General features: G+C 35.8%; 1 protein-coding gene across 4 annotated transcripts in view; it reads left to right on the top strand.

The window, feature by feature from the left end:
- Window positions 1-23688, top strand: part of WASHC4 (WASH complex subunit 4) — a 62188-nt gene that overhangs the window by 31644 nt on the left and 6856 nt on the right. For all 4 annotated transcript variants that reach the window (XR_007153998.1, XM_047866934.1, XM_047866936.1 and 1 more), the window contains 13 exons: window positions 421-567; window positions 689-768; window positions 2377-2482; window positions 3068-3184; window positions 4802-4970; window positions 5255-5409; window positions 6906-6980; window positions 7249-7353; window positions 10413-10547; window positions 12432-12540; window positions 17092-17158; window positions 17603-17689; window positions 22668-22815. Coding sequence is in view for 3 of the 4 variants with exons in the window: in XM_047866934.1 (XP_047722890.1) it covers window positions 421-567; window positions 689-768; window positions 2377-2482; window positions 3068-3184; window positions 4802-4970; window positions 5255-5409; window positions 6906-6980; window positions 7249-7353; window positions 10413-10547; window positions 12432-12540; window positions 17092-17158; window positions 17603-17689; window positions 22668-22815 (1500 nt within the window). In the remaining variant the exon portion in view is untranslated. The remainder of the gene's footprint in view (window positions 1-420; window positions 568-688; window positions 769-2376; window positions 2483-3067; window positions 3185-4801; window positions 4971-5254; window positions 5410-6905; window positions 6981-7248; window positions 7354-10412; window positions 10548-12431; window positions 12541-17091; window positions 17159-17602; window positions 17690-22667; window positions 22816-23688) is intronic.

Here is a 23688-nt window from a genome sequence, read left to right on the forward strand (position 1 = left end):
TCTCTCTCTCTCTCTCTCCCCCCCCCTCCCCCGCTTGTGGTCTCTCTCTCAAAATAAACGTTTTAAAAAAATGACATTGTGTAGTTTTAAAATATGCCTCTTTTTTAAAGAATAATTTATTAAATTAATATGGAGATTTTAGACTCTGGCCTATGTTGCCATCTTGAACTGCCTTTCAAAAAGCCTAATATAGAAATTTAAAAATATGCTTAGTACATTTGCTGTCCCTGTCAGCATTAAATGGTAATGTTACACAAATAAAGCACATAATGTCAGAAAAAGCTGATCAAGGAAAGCATTTGTCTAAGCTCTCTTAAATTGAATCATGGAAAAGATTACCACGAAGTTTTTCTTGTGAGTCTTTGTTATTGCTTCAGAAATAAAACTGTTATTTCTTGCTTTCTCTTCTTTTGTCTTTAGAAAAGAGTAATTTCTGACAAAAAATACAGCGAACAGCGTCTTGATGTACTCTCTGCTCTAGTTTTGGCTGAAAACACTCTAAATGGACCAAGCACAAAGCAACGACGACTTATTGTTTCCTTGGCACTAAGTGTTGGCACACAAATGGTAAATTATTGCTGTTATGGAAGGAAACTGAAATTGGAGATTTCACATTTTCCTTCTTACCCAAGAAACCTGTTCTTACTTTGACTGCAACTTCTCTGTCATTCTTTCCCCTCCCTGATAGAAAACATTTAAAGATGAAGAACTCTTTCCACTGCAAGTAGTCATGAAAAAGCTGGATCTTATCAGTGAACTTAGAGAAAGGTAAGTAGGGATATGTAACGATACTCAAAAGATAAGGCTGATAGAAACATCAGTTTTCTTTTTAGCATAGCAAGAGAAGAAATATAACCCAGGTGGACCATTAGTTCCTCTTGTCACTCCTTTAGCGTGACCAAAGTGAGTCTGTGACCGGGGATCGTATTTCTTTAACTTTGCTTCTATAGTAAGGGAATAACTTCTGGAAGAACTCCCAGAGGAAACACGGTATCACCCATGGAGCACCTGCTAGACCCCGATGCATATTGTGATTGCTGTGATGAGTCTCCTAGTGGACTTTTTTTTTTTTAATTTTTTTTTTTCAACGTTTATTTATTTTTGGGACAGAGAGAGACAGAGCATGAACAGGGGAGGGGCAGAGAGAGAGGGAGACACAGAATCGGAAACAGGCTCCAGGCTCCGAGCCATCAGCCCAGAGCCCGACGCGGGGCTCGAACTCACGGACCGCGAGATCGTGACCTGGCTGAAGTCGGATGCTTAACCGACTGCGCCACCCAGGCGCCCCTCCTAGTGGACTTTTAAAATTGCTGCTTCATAACAAAGTTTCATCTCGTAGAGATTCATGTCACATAGTTTTCTGTAGTTTTATTTTGACATGAATTGGAATTAATTCACTAAAATGACTTAGTTTTGGACTTATTTTTGTAGCCATTTGTGACTTTATTGTTTTTATTGAGGAAGCAATATGTTTCTTGCAGGGAAAATGGGTCTTCTGAATTTTGATTCCCAGGTGAATTAAGGTTATAGCACAGTTTTTCATTTAAAGCTCATATTTATAACAATATTATGTTGTTCTAAGAAGCTGAGACTTTAAGTGTAGGTACTAGCATTTAACTTTCTGTCTTCTCCTTCTTCATTATAAGATACTTAGTGTAACATTTTGTTGCCCCAAAATGGTGTGAAATAGTCACTTGGCAAGGATTATAGGCAGGTTAAGTGTAACTATTTTTTTGTTTTGTTTTTTTGGTCACAATGTTTTAAAAGGTTCTGCTTTTCAACTTTGAGACAGGTAAAATGGTACATATGTGATGCAAGTATTATAAGTTCAGTCCTATCAAATAGTATTGAAAGGGGCGCCTGGGTGGCGCAGTCGGTTAAGCGTCCGACTTCAGCCAGGTCACGATCTCACGGTCCGTGAGTTCGAGCCCCGCGTCGGGCTCTGGGCTGATGGCTCAGAGCCTGGAGCCTGTTTCTGATTCTGTGTCTCCCTCTCTCTCTGCCCCTCCCCCGTTCATGCTCTGTCTCTCTCTGTCCCAAAAATAAATAAACGTTGAAAAAAAAAAATTAAAAAAAAAAATAGTATTGAAAAATTAAACTCTATCTTAAGAGTTATGTGTATCGTTTTTCAAGTATGCTTTAGCCTACGTGCAGAATTCTGACAGTGTCTGATATAGGGGAGTTTTGTTACCCATGTTCAATTTAGAAAGTATTTTGTGGCTTTTCTCTACTAATTTTGGGTTAAGTGATGTAGGGGATACAAAAATGGGTTAAGACTGAGCTCTTACCATTGTGATGTGTAATGTTGTTCCTTTCATTATTTTGGTGGGGGAGTGCTTTGATTTTGCTACTACTAATTACTACTTTACATTGTAGAGTCCAAACACAGTGTGACTGTTGTTTTTTATACTGGCATCGAGCTGTCTTTCCAATTTATTTAGATGATGTATATGAAAATGCTGTTGATGCAGCCAGATTACACGTAAGTGAAGAATAATATAAAAATAATCCATCATTTTAGTCAGTGTACAAACCATTCTAGTTTTGAATACAATCATTTGACTTAATAGATCACTTAAAAATTGCTGATGTTTTTACAGTACTATCCATATTTAATGAGCATTTATACAGTCTGTAGTTAAATTTGATATAAATGCTAATAAATATCAATATATTTAACTCTTTTACTCATATTCCTAATCATTCTCATTTCACTTTGATATTAGTTTATGTCACAATAGGCTGACATTTACTTGTCAGCAAGGAATATGTTACTCAGATCTTTCTATTTCTTTTGGAAATAAATATTTGAATGTTCAAGGCAAGAAAGGATAAGTGAATGTGAATTTTTTGTTGATTTAATATATATGCTTTAGAGAATAAAATATGGCTCTTCTTATTTAGGAAAGTAAGACAGGCATGTGTGAAAAAAATTAACCTTCAGACTGAGGTTTTGTCTTCAAAGATAGATAATTTTTGTGATATATATATATTTTTTCCTTTGTGTTATTTTTTAATTAGAGCTCTGGTTTTTCTACATTCGTGAACATTCTGATTTTCTTCTTAGTACATGTTCAGTGCTTTACGTGACTGTGTACCTGCTATGATGCATGCAAGACATTTAGAGTCCCACGAAATACTTCTGGATTGCTATGACAAAGAAATTATGGAAATCTTAAATGAGGTAACATCATATTTGAGATTGCATTCCAAATACATGTTTTTAAGTTTTTCAGTGTTTGGGAAAACTTTCTGGTTGAAGCAGGCTTTCATTTATATTATGTATTCATGTTATGTGTAAGTAGTAATATAAATTATTATTTATGAATCATTGTCTAGAATGAAGGAACTTTTCAGTATCACTGTTATGCTAACTTGGTCTTTAATTCCTAAGTTTTATATAGAAATTCAGACTAGGGATTTGGGAAAAATACTTGACTTTAGTGAATAGCAGATTTTGAGTGTAAAGTTCTGTTTATTAGAAGAATGCAGATACAAAGTGGGTTTGAATATTGAATGCTGCTAACGGTAGCGCACTTCTGGCAGCTTAACTAGTGATATTTTATTGAGTTATTTGGAGAGCTATGACCAAATATTCTGTATTTAAAGATGTATTTGTGTAACAGAAATAATTCAGATATGCAGTGTAGTATATCCCTTCTTGTTTTACTGGAATCCATATTATAACTAACATTTTAAATTTTCATCTAGCAGTATTACATGGAGGGAGAGATAAAAATGAGTAAAGTTCACAATGTAAACCATATGCAGGTTTGATAAAATTATGAAAAATTTTATATAATTTCTTATATTAACTACTCTTATTTAAAAATAAGATACATGTCTGGTCAGTATTTAGAACTTCATGGTAGACCAGAAAAGATGACTGATTTCATTACCTTTAGAGCAATGAATTTTGTGATTTTTTTTTTTTTTTCTTTTTAATGATTATCATAAGGAAGCTTTTTAAAAATTTCTTCCGTTGCTTGTTCTCAGGACATTTCCTTCTTTGTTACTGGTTTCCATAAGTGTTTATACTTTATTTTTTTAGGTATTTTTTAATATTTTAATATTTTTTAATATTAGGCACCCCTAAATGTTATACTTTATATTGTATTTTTCATTTTTTATAATGAAGCCATGAGACATTAGCTTTTTGAAATTCTTTTTAAGAATTTTAGAGTATTAACGAAAATAAAAAACTTCGGATTTATCTAACTGCTTCATGGTCAAAAAAATTGTTGGTTTAAAATGGAGAGCAGGGGCACCTGGCTGACTCAGTTGTGGAACATGCAACTCTTGATATCGGGGTTTTGGGTTCGAGTCTCACATTTGGTGTAGAGTATTTAAAAAAATTTTTTTTAAATGTTTATTTAGTTTTGAAAGAGAGAAAGAGTACGGACAGGGGAGGGGCAGAGAGAGAAGGAGACACAGAATACGAAGCAGGCTCCAGGCTCTGAGCTGTCAGCACAGAGCCCAATGTGGGGCTCGAACCCACGAACCATGAGATCATGACCTGAGCCGAAGTCGGGCTCCTAACCAACTGAGCCACCCATGCACCCCTATTTAAAAATCTTTTTAAAAAAGTATAAAAATAAAATGGAAAACAAAGTAACTTTCATTTTCCTGATAAAAATAATATTTTACCATAGCTTATTTAGATTCTTAAACCAGTTTGACAAATCCTTTCATCTTTGAACTCATTATAAAACTCTAGTGGTCAATGCATAGATGCCTTAGAGGAGCAAGGCAACAGGAATATCATTTTGAAAAATTAAGGTATCAATTCCTTTGTGAATAGCATTTACTGGACAAGTTATGCAAGGAAATAGAGAAGGATCTGCGGCTTTCTGTGCATACTCATTTAAAGCTGGATGACCGAAACCCTTTCAAAGTTGGCATGAAAGACCTGGCCCTTTTTTTCTCTTTGAATCCAATTCGATTTTTCAATCGTTTCATTGACATTCGAGGTGAGTGTTTTGCTTTCCTTATTAAACTCATATTCTATATCAGTTTGCCCTTAAGTGTTAACGAGCAACAAAAAAACTTTGAGGGTATTTTTGTGTTATTCATTTATTCTTTAATTCTTTTTTGTTTCTTCTTTTTGATTTTCCTAGTACCTTATTTTAAAGGAAGAAGTCTGATGTTCAAAGACAAGTCGTTTCCAAAAGCTTCATCTTTCTTCCTTTTCTATTTTTTCATGAATCAAAAATTTGTTTATATATTTACTGATTTATTTATTTATTTTTGGTAGCTTATGTAACTCACTACCTAGACAAGACCTTCTATAATCTCACAACAGTAGCTCTTCATGACTGGGCCACGTACAGTGAAATGAGAAATTTAGCTACCCAGCGTTATGGATTGGTTATGACGGAGGCTCATCTTCCTAGTCAGACTTTGGAACAGGTATAGTATGAAATGTTTCTAGCATAGTGTGTTTGTAGCATAGCAGTGTTTCTCTAAAAAGGCTCTTTTTTCTTCTTAATTTAGCACATGTTTATAATTGAAGAAAATATTTGCTGTATAAAACTACATACTTGACAATAATGGTGCTGATTTGCTTTAGGAATAATTTACCACAGGCTTTCTGTTTACACTCCAGCTTTTGTTGAACATCTGAAATGTACATAGATTTAGATAACACTGTTTCAGAAACCGTGGGATAGTGAGGTGGTGACTTCTGCCCAGTTGTAAAAAGTTTAGTCAAGATCACAGTTAAGGATTTTAAACCTAGATATAACGTATAAATTTTAACATCTTAAGAAATGGTCAAATGTATATGACTATAAATATCTTCTTAAAATGAGTGCACAGAAGCATTTACTTTTGCTAATTCAGTAAGCTAATTTACAATATGACAGTATCTCATGAGTGCAAAAGTTATGTTTTCAGTTAATTTGCATGTATTTTTCCTAAGAAAATCCAAAAATAATATCAAAAAACATTTACTCAGTTCTGAAATTTGAGGATAATTTTTCCTCCAGCCTACTGTGTGTAGGTACCATTTCTGGGATCAGTTTGTATTTCCTTTCATTCATTTATGCATTTAGTATTTACTGAAAAGATGCTAGGCACCAAACTATGTTTTGGGATACAAAAATAAATAGGAACAGTTTCTGCTCATGTACTTATAACCAAGGGGAAGAAAAAGTGAGTTAACAATTTTTAGATTGAAACATGAGAAAAACTATAATGAAAACTTAAAGGGGTATTGTGATGCTACTTTGGGCCCAGTTAGAAAAGCTGTGGGACAATGCATCTGATGCCATTAGGTGTTAGAGTAGTAACTGAAGAGTTATGGATCCTTAATAGGTAACTTGTATGTTAAAGGTAGTCTAGGGTAATTAAAAGAAGCCTAAGGATTTGGAATTAGACTTTCTAAAAATCCCTGGGTTCTGCCTCTTCCTAGCTGTTTGACCTTGGAGAACTCCCTTAGCTTCATTTTCTTCAGCTGTGGAATTTAGAAGACTAATACCTCATTTTTTGAGAATTACATAAAAAGAACCTTGCTTGCACAGTGCCTGAAAAATAGTATGTATTTTATAAATATCACCACATATCCTGACTACCTTTTAGAATCTGGCCATTAGTTTATTTAGTAAAATATATACAGAAGATTTTTGGGAAGACCAGTAGTCTCAAGAATGGTGGGGAAATGATTGAGTCATGGATGTCTGAAATTTTAAATACAACTGTTCCTGTCCTTACAAAAGGGGTAAGATAACAAGCAGCCAGGTTTCCCAGGGAGACAGTCCTGATTGTAGCAGTTAGAAGGCTGCTTAACCTTTGGTTGTACTCTTTATATAGTTGTTTTTTTAAAGTAATTTTAAATATTGGTAGTAAGTCACTATGTTGATACAAGTCTGACTATAATAATAATAGAACTGTGTGGGTTGTTTTAGGGCCTGGATGTTTTGGAAATTATGAGAAATATTCACATATTTGTGTCTCGATACCTCTATAATCTCAACAATCAGGTGAGTGGGTTTTAGAATTTTTTTTTGATGTGGGTGGAGGTATAGTAGGAAGGCTGAGGGGCAAAAATTGATTCTCATTAGTGAAAACTAATGAAATAAAGCAGAAAATAATTGTTTAGAGATCTTTTTATTTCTTTGATTATATTATTGAATGACTTTGCAATGAAATTATCTTTTAATGAAATAGATTCTAAAATTTTCTTTGTGTAACTGACCAGCATTTGCTATAGATTGTGTTGTTATTTAGTGTAAATTTGTTTCATTGCAGATTTTTATTGAACGAACAAGCAATAACAAACATTTGAACACTATTAATATTCGGCATATTGCTAATTCAATTCGAACACATGGCACAGGAATCATGAATACAACAGTAAGAGTCTTTTTTGGGGATTGGGTGGGTAATAGACTCCTGTTTAATTTGGTAGTTTGGAAAATAGTTTTCTCATAGAACATTCTGGTAAATATACACTACTGCTTGTTTATCATATACCTGAATTTCCATTCTTTTGGTTGGTATAATTATAATGTCTGGGGAGGGGCTGCCTGGCCGGCTTAGTTGGTAGAGCATGTGACTCTTGATCTTGGGGTTCTGAGTTTGAGCCCCATGTTGGGTGTAGAGATTACTTAAAAATAAATCTCAAAAAAAATGGCACTACAGTTGTGTTGGTTGTCATGGAAGCTCTGTGATACAAAAGGCATTTTCAAATGTCTTACCATCTCAGGAACATCATTATTAAGTGCTATCAGAGATTTGGGGACACTGGCATAGATGTATGTATCTATGTGGATTGTCTGATATCATTTGTTGCTTTTGCACGCGAGCCATTGATAGCAGTTTATTTAATATTAGTCATGCTTTTTTGGGGGGGAGAGCTTACTAATTATTTAATATCCATAAAAGTAGAAATTTACTCAAAATATTTTGAATCTTAGAAATGGGCATACTATCATTTGAGGGAATCACTTGAATTTGTATCCTATTTTTTCTTCTGTGGAAAAGAGCTGTTTTTGACTTTACCTGGTTTTCAGGGTACACTTAATTTGTCCTTGAGGAAAGAAAAATATGAATGCTTAAATAGTAAAATCTTATTAAGCATGTTTGAAAGTAAAGAAATAGGGAGGAGTTACATAACTGGAAATTACATAAGGACCATTTTAATATTTGGTGAGGAGCCATTAAAGTGATAGAGCTGATAGGAGATGTGATTGGAGTTCTGTTTTAGCAGTTACCAGTATAGAAATGACATAGAGTTTCTAATTTAAGGAGTCGTTCGTGTGGAGATCATGTCTGAACTTTTAAGGATAAAACTCTTTTTTGACCTTGAATCTGTCAGAAATCTCATTCATGTAACAGATATAATTATGTGTGTATTTTACATGTCTGAGACACTGTGCTAGGTACTTTGGTGAGAAAAACAGTTTCTGCTCTCATGGTGATTACACTCTAGCAGGGGATATAGTCATGAATCAGTTGATCACACTAATGAATGTATATTCCTGATGTTTGATGATGACGAAGTGAATATAGAAGAAATAAGATGAGGGGTGCCTGGGTGGCTCAGTCAGTTAAGCGTCTGACTTTGGCTCAGGTCATGCATGATCTCATGATTCGTGGGTTCGAGCCCCGTGTCAGGGTCTGTGCTGACAGCTCAGAGCCTGGAGCCCACTCCGGATTCTGGGTCTCCCTCTCTCTCTGCCCCTCCCCAACTCGTGCTCTGTCTCTCTCAAAAATACATAAAGATTAAAAAAAAAAAAAAAAAAAAAAAAGCCTGGATGATCCCCCCAGGACACTTAAAAAAAAGAGAGAGAAATAAGATCAGAGACTGGCAGTTACCCATTATTAAGAGTGGGAAGGGGGCGCCTGGGTGGCTCAGTCGGTTAAGCATCCGACTTCGGCTCAGGTCATGATCTCGTGGTCCGTGAGTTCGAGCCCCGCGTCGGGCTCTGTGCTGACAGCTCGGAGGCTGTAGCCTGTTTCAGATTCTGTCCCTCCCTCTCTCCCTCTGACCCTCCCCTGTTCATGCTGTTTCTCCCTGTCTCAAAAATAAATAAACGTTAAAAAAAAAAAATTAAAAAAAAAAAAAGAGTGGGAAGGTTAGGGGTGCCTGGATAGTTCAGTCAGTTAAGCATCTGACTTTGGTTCAGGTCATGATCTCATGGTTTGTGGGTTTGAGCCCCACATCGGGCTCGGTGCTGACAGCTCAGAGATTCTGTGTCTTCCTCTCTGCCCCTCCCCCACTCGGGCTCTGTGTGTGTGTGTCTGTCTGTCTCTCTCTCTCAAAAATAAGTAAATATAGGGGCGCCTGGGTGGCGCAGTCGGTTAAGCGTCCGACTTCAGCCAGGTCACGATCTCGCGGTCCGTGAGTTCGAGCCCCGCGTCGGGCTCTGGGCGGATGGTTCATGCTCTGTCTCTCTCTGTCCCAAAAATAAATAAAAATGTTGAAAGAAAAAATTAAAAAAAAAAATAAGTAAATATTAAAAAAAAAAAAAAAAAAAAGAGTGGGAAGGATAAAGAAGGGACTATTTCTACCAGGACAACTACTAGTAAGATCAAGAAGAAAACAGTGTTTAAGCCACAGGAAAAATTATGAGGAAGCACCCATTTCTAACACTGGATGAATGACGACTGTCAAAAAATGAAGTTTTTGAGGGTGGAGGAGATGGAAATTAGTACAAGTCTTCCAGCTTAGGTCAGAAATAATGTCATGTTATTTTGGCCTTAATCTCAGCTCAAATCCAACTTTTTTGGGGTTTTCTGAGTCTTGATCAGGGCCTTTTATTATTACTTATTCTCAAAGCACTGGCACTTCTCATTGTATGAATTATTGCAGATGAGAGTTAATAATTTATTTCACATATACTTGTTTAAATGTCTATTACTCCTGCTAGAATGTAGACTTCATGATAACAAGCACCATGTCTAGCGTGAGAGCAGATACACCCTGCCTTATGCAAAGGAGGTGCTCAAAATATTCCTGGGTACATCATTGAATGTCTTCCTTCAGGAAAGTTCAAAGAGCACTGTGTTTCTTACTTTAGTATCATTCTAGGCATGCAGATTAGTAGTAAGTAAGGAACAGGAACTTCTGATTGTGGTTTATGCCATAAAAGCTAGAGTGTTGAATTTGTATTTTTTATTCTCACTATAACTCTTAGTTCTGTTATGAGGTTATTTTCCTTGTATTTCTTTTTTTTCCCCCTTTTATAGGTAGTTAAAATATTTAAGGGAAGCTTATAGAAAGTTCTGTAAACTTGGGCAATAAAAAAGCTTCATTTATTTAAGTATTTTCAGTGTGAATTAGGCTTTGTAAAATATTAGACTTTATGAAATCTCACTTAGAGCTTATAGTTGATTGTTATTCAGTCACATTGATTTGACATTAGTTTTTATATTAACTTCTCCCAATTTTTTGTATTTTAATTTTATAGGTTAATTTCACCTACCAGTTTTTGAAAAAGAAGTTCTACATATTCAGCCAGTTTATGTATGATGAACATATCAAATCCAGATTGATAAAAGATATTCGGTTTTTCAGGGAAGTCAAGGACCAAAATGATCATAAGGTATTTTTTATTTTTGTATTCTTTTCAAGGTAGTTTGATTTGGCTGTTGAGTGTATAGGAGATGTTTATGCTGAAGTTCATTATGAAGCTCTGTAATGGGATTTTGGTTTTTTTGTTATTTTTCACAATAGTGTCTTCTAGATCTGGCCTCCAAGTTTCTTGTATTTTCCCTTATAGTTTCTTACTCGTAGGCTAAAGTGTAAGGATCCATGTGGCCAGGTGTTACTTTTCTTTATTTATTTTAAAATAATGCAGAAGAGAAACATGCTTATTTTGAAATATTTAAACAATATAGAGTGCATAAACTAAATGACCTCACTCATTTCTCTTTCCTCCCAGTTTCATTCTCTGCAGGCAGTTGCTGTTAACGTTGTGATATGATGCTTTTAGATGTCTGTGTGATAAACATATTTGTTTGCATATACACGTATTGCTTTTTTTTCCCTAACAAAAAGGGAGTAATACTACAGAGATTATTTTACAGTATGCTTATCACAAGTCTGTACATATAATAGATCTACCTCATTCTTTTTAACAGTTGACAGTAAAGATGTATATACCATAACTTATTTAACCTTCTCCTACTGACAGATATTTAGATTTTTCTGATTTTTTTTAGTGTTATGTACAGTGCTACAGGGAACATCCTTACACATTTATTTCTGTGTATTGGGACATTATTTCTGAAAGATGAATTGCTTGAAGAGAAATTTCTAGGGCACAGAATATGAATATTTAAAGTTCTGATATACGTTGCCACAAGTTCTAAAAATACCACACCAACTGTTATTCCCTGTATTATAAGAATACTGTTTTCCCTTCACCCCTGCACTGAGTTTTCCAATAATGAAGAGAAATGTAAGAGGCTTGTAGCCATGTCCTAGCATGGTTTTTATATGGGTTTTATATTTGATTTGCCACACATAGAACTATTTTAATTGCTCTTTAGCATCACCTAATTTCAACCGTCTAGTATTCTAGGTGGTGGTTTTCATCAATGTCAGAGCAGTAAAATACTATTTCCTAGTAAAATAACTGAATAAAATTATAGATTATAGTTATAAGTAGAGAATTATATTAACTCCTTTTTATTGGAACAAATTACTAGTATTCAGAGAAGTGATCATTGTTTATGAGAATTATTTCCATTTGTTAATATAAAATGAGTAATTTTCTCTTTTAATTAGCTAAGACTTGAAAAATCATTTTTTATTAGTGATGGCAATTAGAAATTTTGGCTCAGCTGATGTATGTTATTTGGGAAGGAGTGTGTTTATATATGCAATACCTATTTTGCCACAGGAACTTGGCTGCACGACACTGAAGAAGTGTTTCTAGGAGGAATTGGTTCCTTTTATCTATTTTTTTTTCAACATTTTTAATTTATTTTTGGGACAGACAGAGGCAGAGCATGAACGGGGGAGGGGCAGAGAGAGAGGGAGACACAGAATCGGAAACAGGCTCCAGGCTCCGAGCCATCAGCCCAGAGCCTGACGCGGGGCTCGAACTCACGGACCGCGAGATCATGACCTGGCTGATGTCGGACGCTTAACCGACTGCGCCACCCAGGCGCCCCTCCTTTTATCTATTGATAGAGTAGTTGGATGTTGGGAGACTAATAATGGTGATGGAAAACTGAAGTTTGGTGGCTTTAATAATTATTTTCCTTAGCTAGTGACAAAAAGAAATTTAATTTGTATTGACCTTAAACATTGGTAGCTTTTGTGCTATAAATTTTGTCATTAGATTTAAGTGATTTTTTTTTTTAAGCACAGTGGAAATACAAAATTAGAAAGGAAAATGGTATTAGTGTGGTTGATTTTGTAGGCATTTTATGCTTTAGGGGTTTTGTTAATAAAGGTAGTCTTTAAATTATCTCTTTAGTATCCTTTTGAAAGAGCAGAAAAATTTAATCGAGGCATCAGAAAACTTGGAATTACCCCAGAGGGACAAAGCTACCTTGATCAGTTCAGGCAACTCATCAGCCAGATTGGTAAGTTATTATAAAAGAGTTGGGAAATAAAGTACAAATTCCAAATAGCTATCTCCTTGAATATCTCATACAAATAAACAATTTAATACGTGAGTGCCTGAGATCAACTTTATTCCACTGAGTCATTTTCTTACCAAAAGATTTTGAAGTATGATTACACTGTTGGTACAGAAATAATTGATAGACTGTGGGACTGTGGACTAAAAGAAATTCAATAAAACCTCTTCAATTCAATTAAAACTATATTTACCTCGTCTCAAATATGCTCATATTAGTCAGATTGTAACTATTTATTAGGTACTTACTCTGTTCATGGCACTGTTCTGGGCTTTTAAAATGGGCTCCCTGAAGTTATAGCCTTAATGCAGAGGCATAAAATAATTTATGTGAAAAGTTAATTAGTAACATAAGTAAATAAGTTACATTACTTACAAATAAGTTTGGTTAAGGTTGAAATATTAAATGTTACAATTTTCTGTTATTTCACATTTGTATATAATTTCTTGAGTTGTCCTGCCTTATAGGTAGAACTAGTTTCCCAAAACGTGTTACATTATATTTAAAAGCAAGAACTACATTTAAAAATAATTGTAGTGCTCGCTTCGGCAGCACATATACTAAAAATAATTGTAGATTAACAAAACTGTATACTTATTTAAGCTTTCCACAAAATGCCTGTGCAGGAGGCAGGTAATCATTATTTTAAAGATGAAAAAAGAAAAACTCAGACAAATAAATAGTATTGCTAGGACTTAAACTGGTTTTTTGGCTGAAGTCCAGAGGTATTCTGTATTCCTCACAATTGTAGACACTAAACAGTAAATTCTCATTGACTACACTTTGGTAAACTTATGCTTCCTGAGATTCGTTCATTCATTTATGAAACATTTACTAAGAATCTGTTATACCAAATACTCTTCTAGATGCTGAGAATACAAATAGCCTTTGTTCTCAAGGGGCTTTAAATTTACTAGTGGGAAAGGTGTTATAAGGATTTAGTTCTGGAGTAAAGTCACTGAACACTAGCTTAAGTTTTATAAATTAATTATGTTTATTTTTTTTGAGAGAGAACACGAGCAGGGGAGGGGAGAGAGAGAGAGAGGGAGACACAGAATCTGAAGCTCCAGGCCCTGAGCTGTCAGCACAGAGCCCTACGTGGGGTTTGAACTCACAGACCTCAAGGTCATGACCTTAGCCGAAGTCGGATGCTTAACTGACCGAGCCACCCAGGCACCCCTGCATATTAGACATTTCTATAAGAACTTAGAATTTTACATTTGTCATTTTTTTTCTTACTTTAAGCAATTTAATAAGGAGATTTGTCCCACAAGTAGTTTCCTCATAGAGACATTTGATGTCATTAGACCGTAAGCTTCTGGAGCAGTAGATCTTAGCCCTTTTTGAGAATCTGATGAAAACTCTGAATTGGTTTTCCCCAGAATAGTGCCCATATACTACACATACAGTTCCACATGTTATACCAGAGTTAAGGTGCTTAAGGTCAGAGTCCAGGGACCTCAGACTTAGAGCTGTTTTTCTAAAGCAGCACTGCCTAAAACTTCATTTATTCGCAACTTCATTTATTCATACTCTGATTATGTATCAGAGTTCTTCTTCCCCACATGTGAATACTGCTTGCACTATTATTTATTTAATGTTTTAATATTTTTTAAAGTATAATTTTGTCCTATGAAATAGTCCTTAAATTATTGAAGATGACTGTGCCAGTCATCTTCCCCCATACACATTCTCCCCCTAACACATAAAATCATGTCACCTCACTTGCCGCCAGGAGGCATTCAGCATTTGATGAATATTATCCTTTTCACTTTGTTCCAAAATTTTATTCTTTACTCTCTTCTTAGAAAATACAAATTCTTTATCTCCATATAAACATAGTAATGTGTTTTTGAGTCTGTTAAATATATTGGGAAAAGGAGTAAGAAATCTCAGAGTTGGGAGCAAAAGGAAAAGTCCTTTTGTCTAATTACTTGCCTGCTGAAATAATCAGTACCACCACTAACATTTATTGAACATGTGTGTGCCAAGGCTTTGCTGAGTGCTTTGTGTGTTCTAACTCCTATAAAACTCACAATGTTATGAGTATTGCTGTTTATTAATTCTGCAGGTATTTACTGAGGGCAACAAATGTTTCTAGGTGCTGATGATATATAGGGCACTAAACAAAATCTTTACCCTGTAGAGCTTAATTTAACAGATGAGGAGACAGAGATACAAAGTTTATAACTTGACCTAGATCTTCTAGCTAAAAAGTGGCAAAGTCCATTGAACCCAAGAAATCTGGCTTCAGAGAGTTCCTCTTAACTGTTGCTCTGTACTTGCCTCTCAATAGCACATTTTGATCTGCTGGATATTGGTCTGCTAATTGTAGGAAAACAATGAAACTAGATATTTTATATTTGTAAGACACATATTAGGGAAACATTTTAACATCATCTCTCATCTTGGGATAGCCCTAAAAATAGATTCAGTGATACCTATTTTGAGAGTTTTTAAAAACATCAGATGAGATAGTGTATGTAAAGAATGTATTGTAATGATTGTGAAATAATTTTACCTTTTTGTCCTTTCTCCCAACTCATTTCAATTCAGTTTAGCAATACATAGATGACTGTTGAACAATACGTGTTTGAATTGTGCAAGTCTGCTTATATGTATATGTTTTCATACTATTGTAGTACTGTAATTGTGTTTTCTCTTCCTTATGATTTTTTTTTTAATTTAAATTTATGTTAACATGCAGTGTAGTCTTGGCTTCAGGAGTGGAACACAGTGATTCATCTCCTACATATGACACCCAGTGCTCATCCCCAAAACTGCCCTCCTTAATGCCCATCACATATAACCCACGCCCTCCCAGCAACCCTCAGTTTGTTCTCTGTATTTAAGAGTCTCTTATGGTTTGCCTCCCTCTCTGTTTTTATCTTTTCTTAATAACATTTTCTTTTCTCTAGCTTACTATATTGTAAGAATGCAATATACAATACACATAACATACAAAAAGTGTGTTAATTGACTTTGTCACTGGTTAAGGCCTCTGATTAACTGTAGGCTGTAAGTAGTTAAAAGTTATACACAGATTTTCAACTGTGGGGGTCTTGGGGGGTCCGGCACCCCTAGATCCATGTTCAAGGGTCAACTGTATTATTGAATTCCTACTATGTGTAGGGGTGGAGCAGTGAGAACAGAAGCTGTGCCATGGATCTTGCATGCCAGTTGGGGGAGACACAAAGACACAGAATATGTCACTGTTAAGTGCTGGCTAAGAAGGTGTAATGGTTCTGGCCAATGGTATTCAGTGATGGTCAGGGAAAACTCTAAGGAGCAGGGACCTAAATGACATTGGGGAATAAGTCATGTGTGTATTCAGGGAAGGAGCATACCAGAGCGAGGCCACTGGAAGTGCCAAAGCCCTGGGTCTGTCTGGCATTTTGGGGACCTAGGGGCTGGAATGGAGGAGTTAGTAGAGTCCTGAGTGGTAGGGCAGGATATCAGAACAGCAGCAAGGGCACGATCACACAGGGCTTTGTTGACCACATAAGAGATTTGGGTTTTATTGAGATGGAAAGCCATTGTAGGGTTTCTAGAAAAGGAAGGATATGTACCCACCTACTTTGAAAAGAACCACCAGCACTGCTGCTATGTAGATAAAAGATCAGGGAGCAGAATGCTGACGGTGGAAGTAGATAGAAGATTGGGGAGCAGGATGCTCATGGTGGAAGAAGATTGGGGAGCAGGATGCTGACGGTAGAAGATTGGGGAGCAGGAGGTCTTTGCATATTGCAGAGGTGTAGGCAAGAGATGTGGTGGTTTGGAAGAGGATCATAGCTGTGGACGTGAAAAATGGTGGGATTGTGGCTACATTCTGAAGGTGGGGCCATTATAATTTGCCCATTGATTAGATATGAAGTATGGAAGAAAGAAAGGAGTCAGGGATGACTTCAGGACATTTTGCCTGAGCAGTTGGAAGGATGGAAATGTCAGTTTCTGAGATAGGAAATATAATAGGGTGAAGATCTTGAGTTTGACTTAAACATTAAATTAAAAATTCTTAGTCTTGTAGGTGTAGGCATTGACTAAAAAAGCCTGAAGGAGTAGTCCAGGTTGGAGATGTAATTTGGGGGCATCAAGTAAAGACCTCTTGGTATCACTTCCAGCTGTATTGGTGGGGAGGGGTTGGTCTGGCAAGCACTCAGTGTGAGAATGAAGAAATTATTGACATAGTAACTTTAAAATGTTTGTTTTTAAACATGTAGTCAGCATTTAGTGAATTTAGTTTATCAAATGCCAGTCACATTTATTTTTAAGATATTTAATATAGCTGTGTATAAGCAGGTATATTTATATTTTAAGTGCACAAATATGTAAGTTTCACTTTTATGGAGTAAGAATTAAAGTAAAAGAGAGAAGAATCTTTTAGTACTTAGGAATAGAAACCCTGTAATTGCTATATGTGACTGTATTCCTGATTGTTAGAGTTTAGACTTACTTGAATAAATATCTGATTTGTGTCTGTGTGTCATTTTTAAGGTAATGCTATGGGCTATATACGAATGATAAGATCTGGTGGCCTTCATTGCAGCAGCAATGCCATTAGGTATGAATGCAAACATTTTTGTCTTACGCTATTTAAAAATTTTATGTCATTTAAATTTATTGTAGGTGGTATTGCAGAGAAGTTTTTTTTCTTATTGATATATTTTGAGATAAATATGGAAGAAGACCATTAGTTCTGGTTATATTTTTTTCTTCTTGAATTTTAAGATTATAGCAGACCTTTGAAAAATTTTTTTCTCTTGAAGATATAGTTATCAGTACACTTTGTGAATGGTTCTAAAGATTACATGATTTTAAGGATTAAATTTAATTATTCAAATCTAAAGGTCAGTTTTAGAACTAAATTGGTTATATTAGTAATATAACAAATACAAAATTCTTTCCAGATAATATAGTTGAAAAATTTGGAGTCTTAAAGTAGCCTTTCATATCTCTGTCAATTACTCCTATTTAACTTAATAAAAATTATTTTCCAAATTCTTAGATTTGTACCTGATCTTGAAGATATTGTAAACTTTGAAGAACTAGTAAAAGAAGAAGGTCTTGCAGAAGAAACGTTGAGAGCAGCAAGGTAGGGGCACCTGGGTGGCTTAGTCGGTTAAATGTCCGACTCTTGATCTCGGCTCAGGTCATGATCTCATGGTTCATGGGATTCAGTCTCCGATTGGGCTCCGCACTGGCAGTGCAGAGCCTGCTTGGGATTCTCTCTCTCTCTTTCTCTCCTCTCTCTCTTTCTCAAATAAATTGATAAACATTAAAAAACAAGGTTAAAATCTAATTTTGGAATAATCTAAATTTGGAGATTTTAAAAAGTATATGTTTATATAAAAACATTTTAAAGGGGAGATTAGAAGGTAATATATAAACTTATGTTTTTGTGTTTTTATTATATAAGTTATGGTCTCAGTTTATGAGATTCAATTTTTTTAAGACTGCAGTATTCTGAGATTTTTCCAACTTCACTAAAAAGTTATCTTCTAGAACACGCTATCTAATATAGTAGCCACTTGTGGCTGTTGAGCATATGAAATGTGACTAGTCCAAATTGAAATGTGCTAAAGTACAAAGTATATAAGTAACTTTGAGGATTTAGTCTAAAAAATGCCAAATATCTCATTGGTAAAATTCACTTCATCTCTCTTTTAACTATTTTTATATTTGTTTGCCAGCACTATTCTAGAACACCTGTCCTTTATTTCGTGTAATCTAGGCCAGCATTGTCCAGTACAGTCGCCACTACCACATGAAGCTGTTGAACACTTGGAATAGGGCTAATGGGCTGAGGAACTGAATTTAAATTTTTATTTTATTTAAATTAGGCAAATAAGATAGCTGATGGCTATGTTATTGGACAGTGCAGATGTACAGACTTGAGTAAGTGGTGATTTTTGAACATAATTGAAAACTTGAGAGAGGCATGCAGAATTATTAAATTCTTTAGAAAACTACAGATTTTATTAATAAAATATTATATAATAATTATCTAATTATAACAGTTTATTGACTCAGACATGAAGGGGCACCCCTGGACAAAGTGGACACAATTTGAGTCTCAAAAAGAATCATGGTAGAAATCAGTTAAGTAAAAAAAGAACATTAAGATACATTAAGAACATTAAGATATATTAAGTAAAAAAAGAAACCATGAATCCTACTGATGATAAGAAAGATTGGAGGAGTAGAGGGAAGGTTCCTTTTTACAGAAGAATGCCAGCTGATAGATATAGATGAGAAAATGTAGGGAGAAATCACTGTTTTGCAATCACCACAGTAAATGCTTGAAATCAGACAAAAATCATCAATAAAAATGGTTTTGGAGAGCAGAGTATTCATTTACTATCAGAAGATTATCCCACAAATTGCTCAATTACTACAAAGGGGGAAACTATGTCTATGAGGGAGAGGTTGATGTATTCCACCTTAACTCAGTGATCAAACATAGCATCACCAGTTCACAGGACACACTGACATTATGGGATCTTGTCATGCAATGTAACAGCAAGTACCTATGTTGTATTCTTGCCAGAAAGGTTTACTCTGGATTTATTTTAAGGGAGATTCTGAGACATCATCTGACACATTCAAAGTTTGAGGCATTCCGTGAAACACCTGGCCTGGACTCTTAAAAAATGGCATGAAGGACAAAAAAGGCAATGAGACTATTCTAGATTAGGAAACTAAAGAGACCTGACAACCAAATGCAGTGGGTATTCCTTAATCATATCCTAGATAAGGGAAAAGGGGGGCTATACAGAACATTTGGGGGATAATTAGGGAAATTAGAACATGTGTATATTAGATAATACTGTATTTTATTTTGGGGTGTAGTGATATATTGTGGCTTTGTAGGAAAATTTCTTGGCTTTTAATAGATTCATATTAAAGCACTTGTGGGCCGAGTGACAAGAAATCTGTAACTTTAAATGTTTCCAGAAAAAACAAATGTGGCAAATGTTACATGGTGAAGAGTAAATAGGTGTTCATTATACTATGTTTTAACTTTTCAACAGGCTTGAATTTTTTTTAATGAAAAAAAAAGTGTGTGCATATTTATGAGAATAAGGCCCCAACACAAGATTTGCTTTGAAATAGTCTATTATAGGATAGCTTAGTTCTTTGCCAAATTAAAGGAGCCATGTACAGTTAATATATTTAAAGTCATTTGCCCTGAAATTACTAATTTTTGGCTTGTATGTCAAAGAAGAAAATGAGGCTGTTGTCTCTTATTAAGTGATATCCTCCATTTAAATATTGATGATCTTTTAAAAATATTTTTGAAGCAGTTTAAGGTCAGAGAGGTGGGATATTATCTTTTAAGATCTCTAGGGTAAAGCTGTCTGCTAATAGCAAGTTCAGATTTATGCAAAGGAGTGGATGACTGACATCAAGTGAAGGAAAGTTCATGGCAGGTGAAGTCAAGGAGTTGTGGGATTGTGATAATGAACCAGTTATCTAAATGGGCAATGGAGTCTTCCAGGATGATGGAGAACTAAAACATGTATCATAGTCCTAAGATAATAAAGGTAGGGCAATGGGTTAAAAGGTTAGTAGATGCCTGATATCAGGAAGGAGTAGCTGGGTAGTTGGATATAGTGGGATCATGAAAGTCTCAAAGGAGAGGTTTCTACCTTTAGTGGTGGGGGCATAATAATTTGAAAGTGATGGTAGTTGTGGGGCGCCTGGGTGTCTCAGTCAGTTAAGCGTCTGATTTCAGCTCAAGTCATGATCTCATGGTTCCTGGGTTCAAGTCCCATGTCAGGCTCTGCTGACAGCTCAGAGCCTGGAGTCTGCTTCGGATTCTGTGTCTCCTCCTCTCTCTCTGTCCCTTCCTCACTTGCACTCGGTCTCTCTCTCTCTCTCTCTCTCTCTCTCAAAAATAAATAAAACATTTTAAAAAGTTAACAAAAAATGGGGTGGTAGATGTAAATGAGGGATGAAGGAGAAAAAGCAGCTAATGTTTCCAAATGTTGAGTGGGAAGCTAAGTTCTTGAGGAGGAGCCAGGTTCCAGTTGAGGTAGGGAGGTATAGAAGAAGCATTAGTTGGCACAAAAACAGACACATAGACCAATGGAATAGAATAGAAACCCCAGAACTAGACCCACAAACATATGGCCAACTCATCTTTGACAAAGCAGGAAAGAACATCCAATGGAAAAAAGACAGTCTCTTTAACAAATGGTGCTGGGAGAACTGGACAGCAACATGCAGAAGGTTGAAACTAGACCACTTTCTCACACCATTCACAAAAATAAACTCAAAATGGATAAAGGACCTGAATGTGAGACAGGAAACCATCAAAACCTTAGAGGAGAAAGCAGGAAAAGACCTCTCTGACCTCAGCCGTAGCAATCTCTTACTCGACACATCCCCAAAGGCAAGGGAATTAAAAGCAAAAGTGAATTACTGGGACCTTATGAAGATAAAAAGCTTCTGCACAGCAAAGGAAACAACCAACAAAACTAAAAGGCATCCAACGGAATGGGAAAAGATATTTGCAAATGACCTATCGGACAAAGGGCTAGTATCCAAAATCTATAAAGAGCTCACCAAACTCCACACCCGAAAAACAAATAACCCAGTGAAGAAATGGGCAGAAAACATGAATAGACACTTCTCTAAAGAAGACATCCGGATGGCCAACAGACACATGAAAAGATGTTCAGCGTCGCTCCTTATCAGGGAAATACAAATCAAAACCACACTCAGGTATCACCTCACGCCGGTCAGAGTGGCCAAAATGAACAAATCGGGAGACTATAGATGCTGGAGAGGATGTGGAGAAACGGGAACCCTCTTGCACTGTTGGTGGGAATGCAAATTGGTGCAGCCGCTCTGGAAAGCAGTGTGGAGGTTCCTCAGAAAATTAAAAATAGACCTACCCTATGACCCAGCAATAGCACTGCTAGGAATTTATCCAAGGGATACAGGAGTACTGATGCATAGGGGCACTTGTACCCCAATGTTCATAGCAGCACTCTCAACAATAGCCAAATTATGGAAAGAGCCTAAATGTCCATCAACTGATGAATGGATAAAGAAATTGTGGTTTATATACACAATGGAATACTACGTGGCAATGAGAAAAAATGAAATATGGCCTTTTGTAGCAACGTGGATGGAACTGGAGAGTGTGATGCTAAGTGAAATAAGCCATACAGAGAAAGACAGATACCATATGGTTTCACTCTTATGTGGATCCTGAGAAACTTAACAGGAACCCATGGGGGAGGGGAAGGGAAAAAAAAAAAAAGAGGTTAGAGTGGGAGAGAGCCAAAGCATAAGAGACTCTTAAAAACTGAGAACAAACTGAGGGTTGATGGGGGGGGGGGGGGGGGGGAGGGAGGAGAGGGTGGGTGATGGGTATTGAGGAGGGCACCTTTTGGGATGAGCACTGGGTGTTGTATGGAAACCAATTTGACAATAAATTTCATATATTAAAAAAAATAAAAATTAAAAAAAAAAATAAAATGTCCAAAAAAAAAAAAAAAAAATAGAAGAAGCATTAGTGAAGAGAGTTAAAAAGAGGAGTTTATTTACAATGAAATGGAATTCTACAGGGCTTATTGTGGGAAGAAGAAATATAAAACTGTTATTTTAAGTTTGAAGATGCTCTGCATATTTTATTTTAGGGAATAAGTTTATGAAACAGTTGGGATCAGCTTTTGTCCATAAGAAAATAAGTTTATTCTGAACTCCAAGGAAATTGACTTAGAAATTAGAAACGTCTTCTAACGTTTTATACTTTTGAGTACTCTCATTGAAACTGATGAGAGTTGGATTTAAAAAGCCGGACCTTCGTGCGGCATCTGGATGGCTCAGTCGGTTAAGCGTCCTACTCTTGGTTTTGGCTCAGGTCATGATCTCCTGGTTCGAGGGTTTGAGCCCCACGTCGGGGTCTGTGCTGGCAGTGCAGAGCCTGCCTAGGATTCTCTCTTTCCCCTTCCCTCTGTCCCTTCCCTGCTTGCTCTCAGATTAAAAAAAAAAAAAGAAAGAAAGAGCCACACATTCTTTTAAGAAAGGAACCAGGTAAATATTTTTTTGTATTTTAGGCATTTGGATTCAGTCCTCAGTGATCACACGCGAAATTCTGCCGAAGGCACAGAGTATTTCAAAATGCTTGTAGATGTTTTTGCTCCAGAATTTCGAAGGCCAAAGAATATACATCTTCGAAATTTCTATATCATTGTTCCCCCTCTGGTGAGTATTTTATACCCAAAATGATTTTTTTAAAGTTAATATGTCCATTTTCTTTACAGCAGGAAATGCACATAGACTATATTACTTTCTGGTTATAGAAAAAACTTAAATGTAATCTCTGTGAATATGGCCTAGGAATTTTACTTAACTAGTTATGTTCAGATAGATTTTTATTTGTTTCTAACTGCTAGAAAAATCCTAGTGTGATTTAAAGTGAGTGTACATCAGGCGCCTGGGTGGCTCAGTCGGTTAAGTGTCCAACTCTTGATTTCGGCTTAGGTAATGATCTCATGGTTTGTGAGTTCAAGCCCATGTCAGGCTCTGTGCTGATAGCATGGAGGCTGCTTGGGATCCTCCCTCTCTACTCCTCCCCAACTCGTGCTCTCTCTGTCTCAAAATAAACTTTAAATTGAGTGTACATCATTATATATGTATCATATAATCTTCGGGCTGAATTATACCATAATATTGTAAGTGATTAATGTAGACCAACTTTAACTGTTACAATATGAAGTTATTTCTAACACATCTCTTGAAAGTATTACTGTTTAAGGACAACTTCTGTATTCAGTAGTAAATACTAACATCTAGACTAAATTTTTAGTGCTTCCTCATAGTATACAGAGTGTCCACTGCTCTAATTCTATATAGTTGCAACCAAAAAGTAGCTCAAGTTATCCAAAATCACATTATACAAACAGTGGTTGCAGTGCGGAAAATGGAGTTAAGAGATTAGAGAGGCTTATACTAGCAATAAGAGTTACGTTTCCCTAAAGATTTCTATAATAAAACTTTTTTTAAAATTGTAAATGGGTAAGTCTAAAATCTAAATATCACTAAACAAATGTAACCTTTTGGTTACATCTAACTTGG

The sequence above is a fragment of the Prionailurus viverrinus genome, chromosome B4 (genome assembly GCF_022837055.1).
Source record: "Prionailurus viverrinus isolate Anna chromosome B4, UM_Priviv_1.0, whole genome shotgun sequence".
NCBI classification, from domain to species: Eukaryota; Metazoa; Chordata; class Mammalia; order Carnivora; family Felidae; genus Prionailurus; species Prionailurus viverrinus.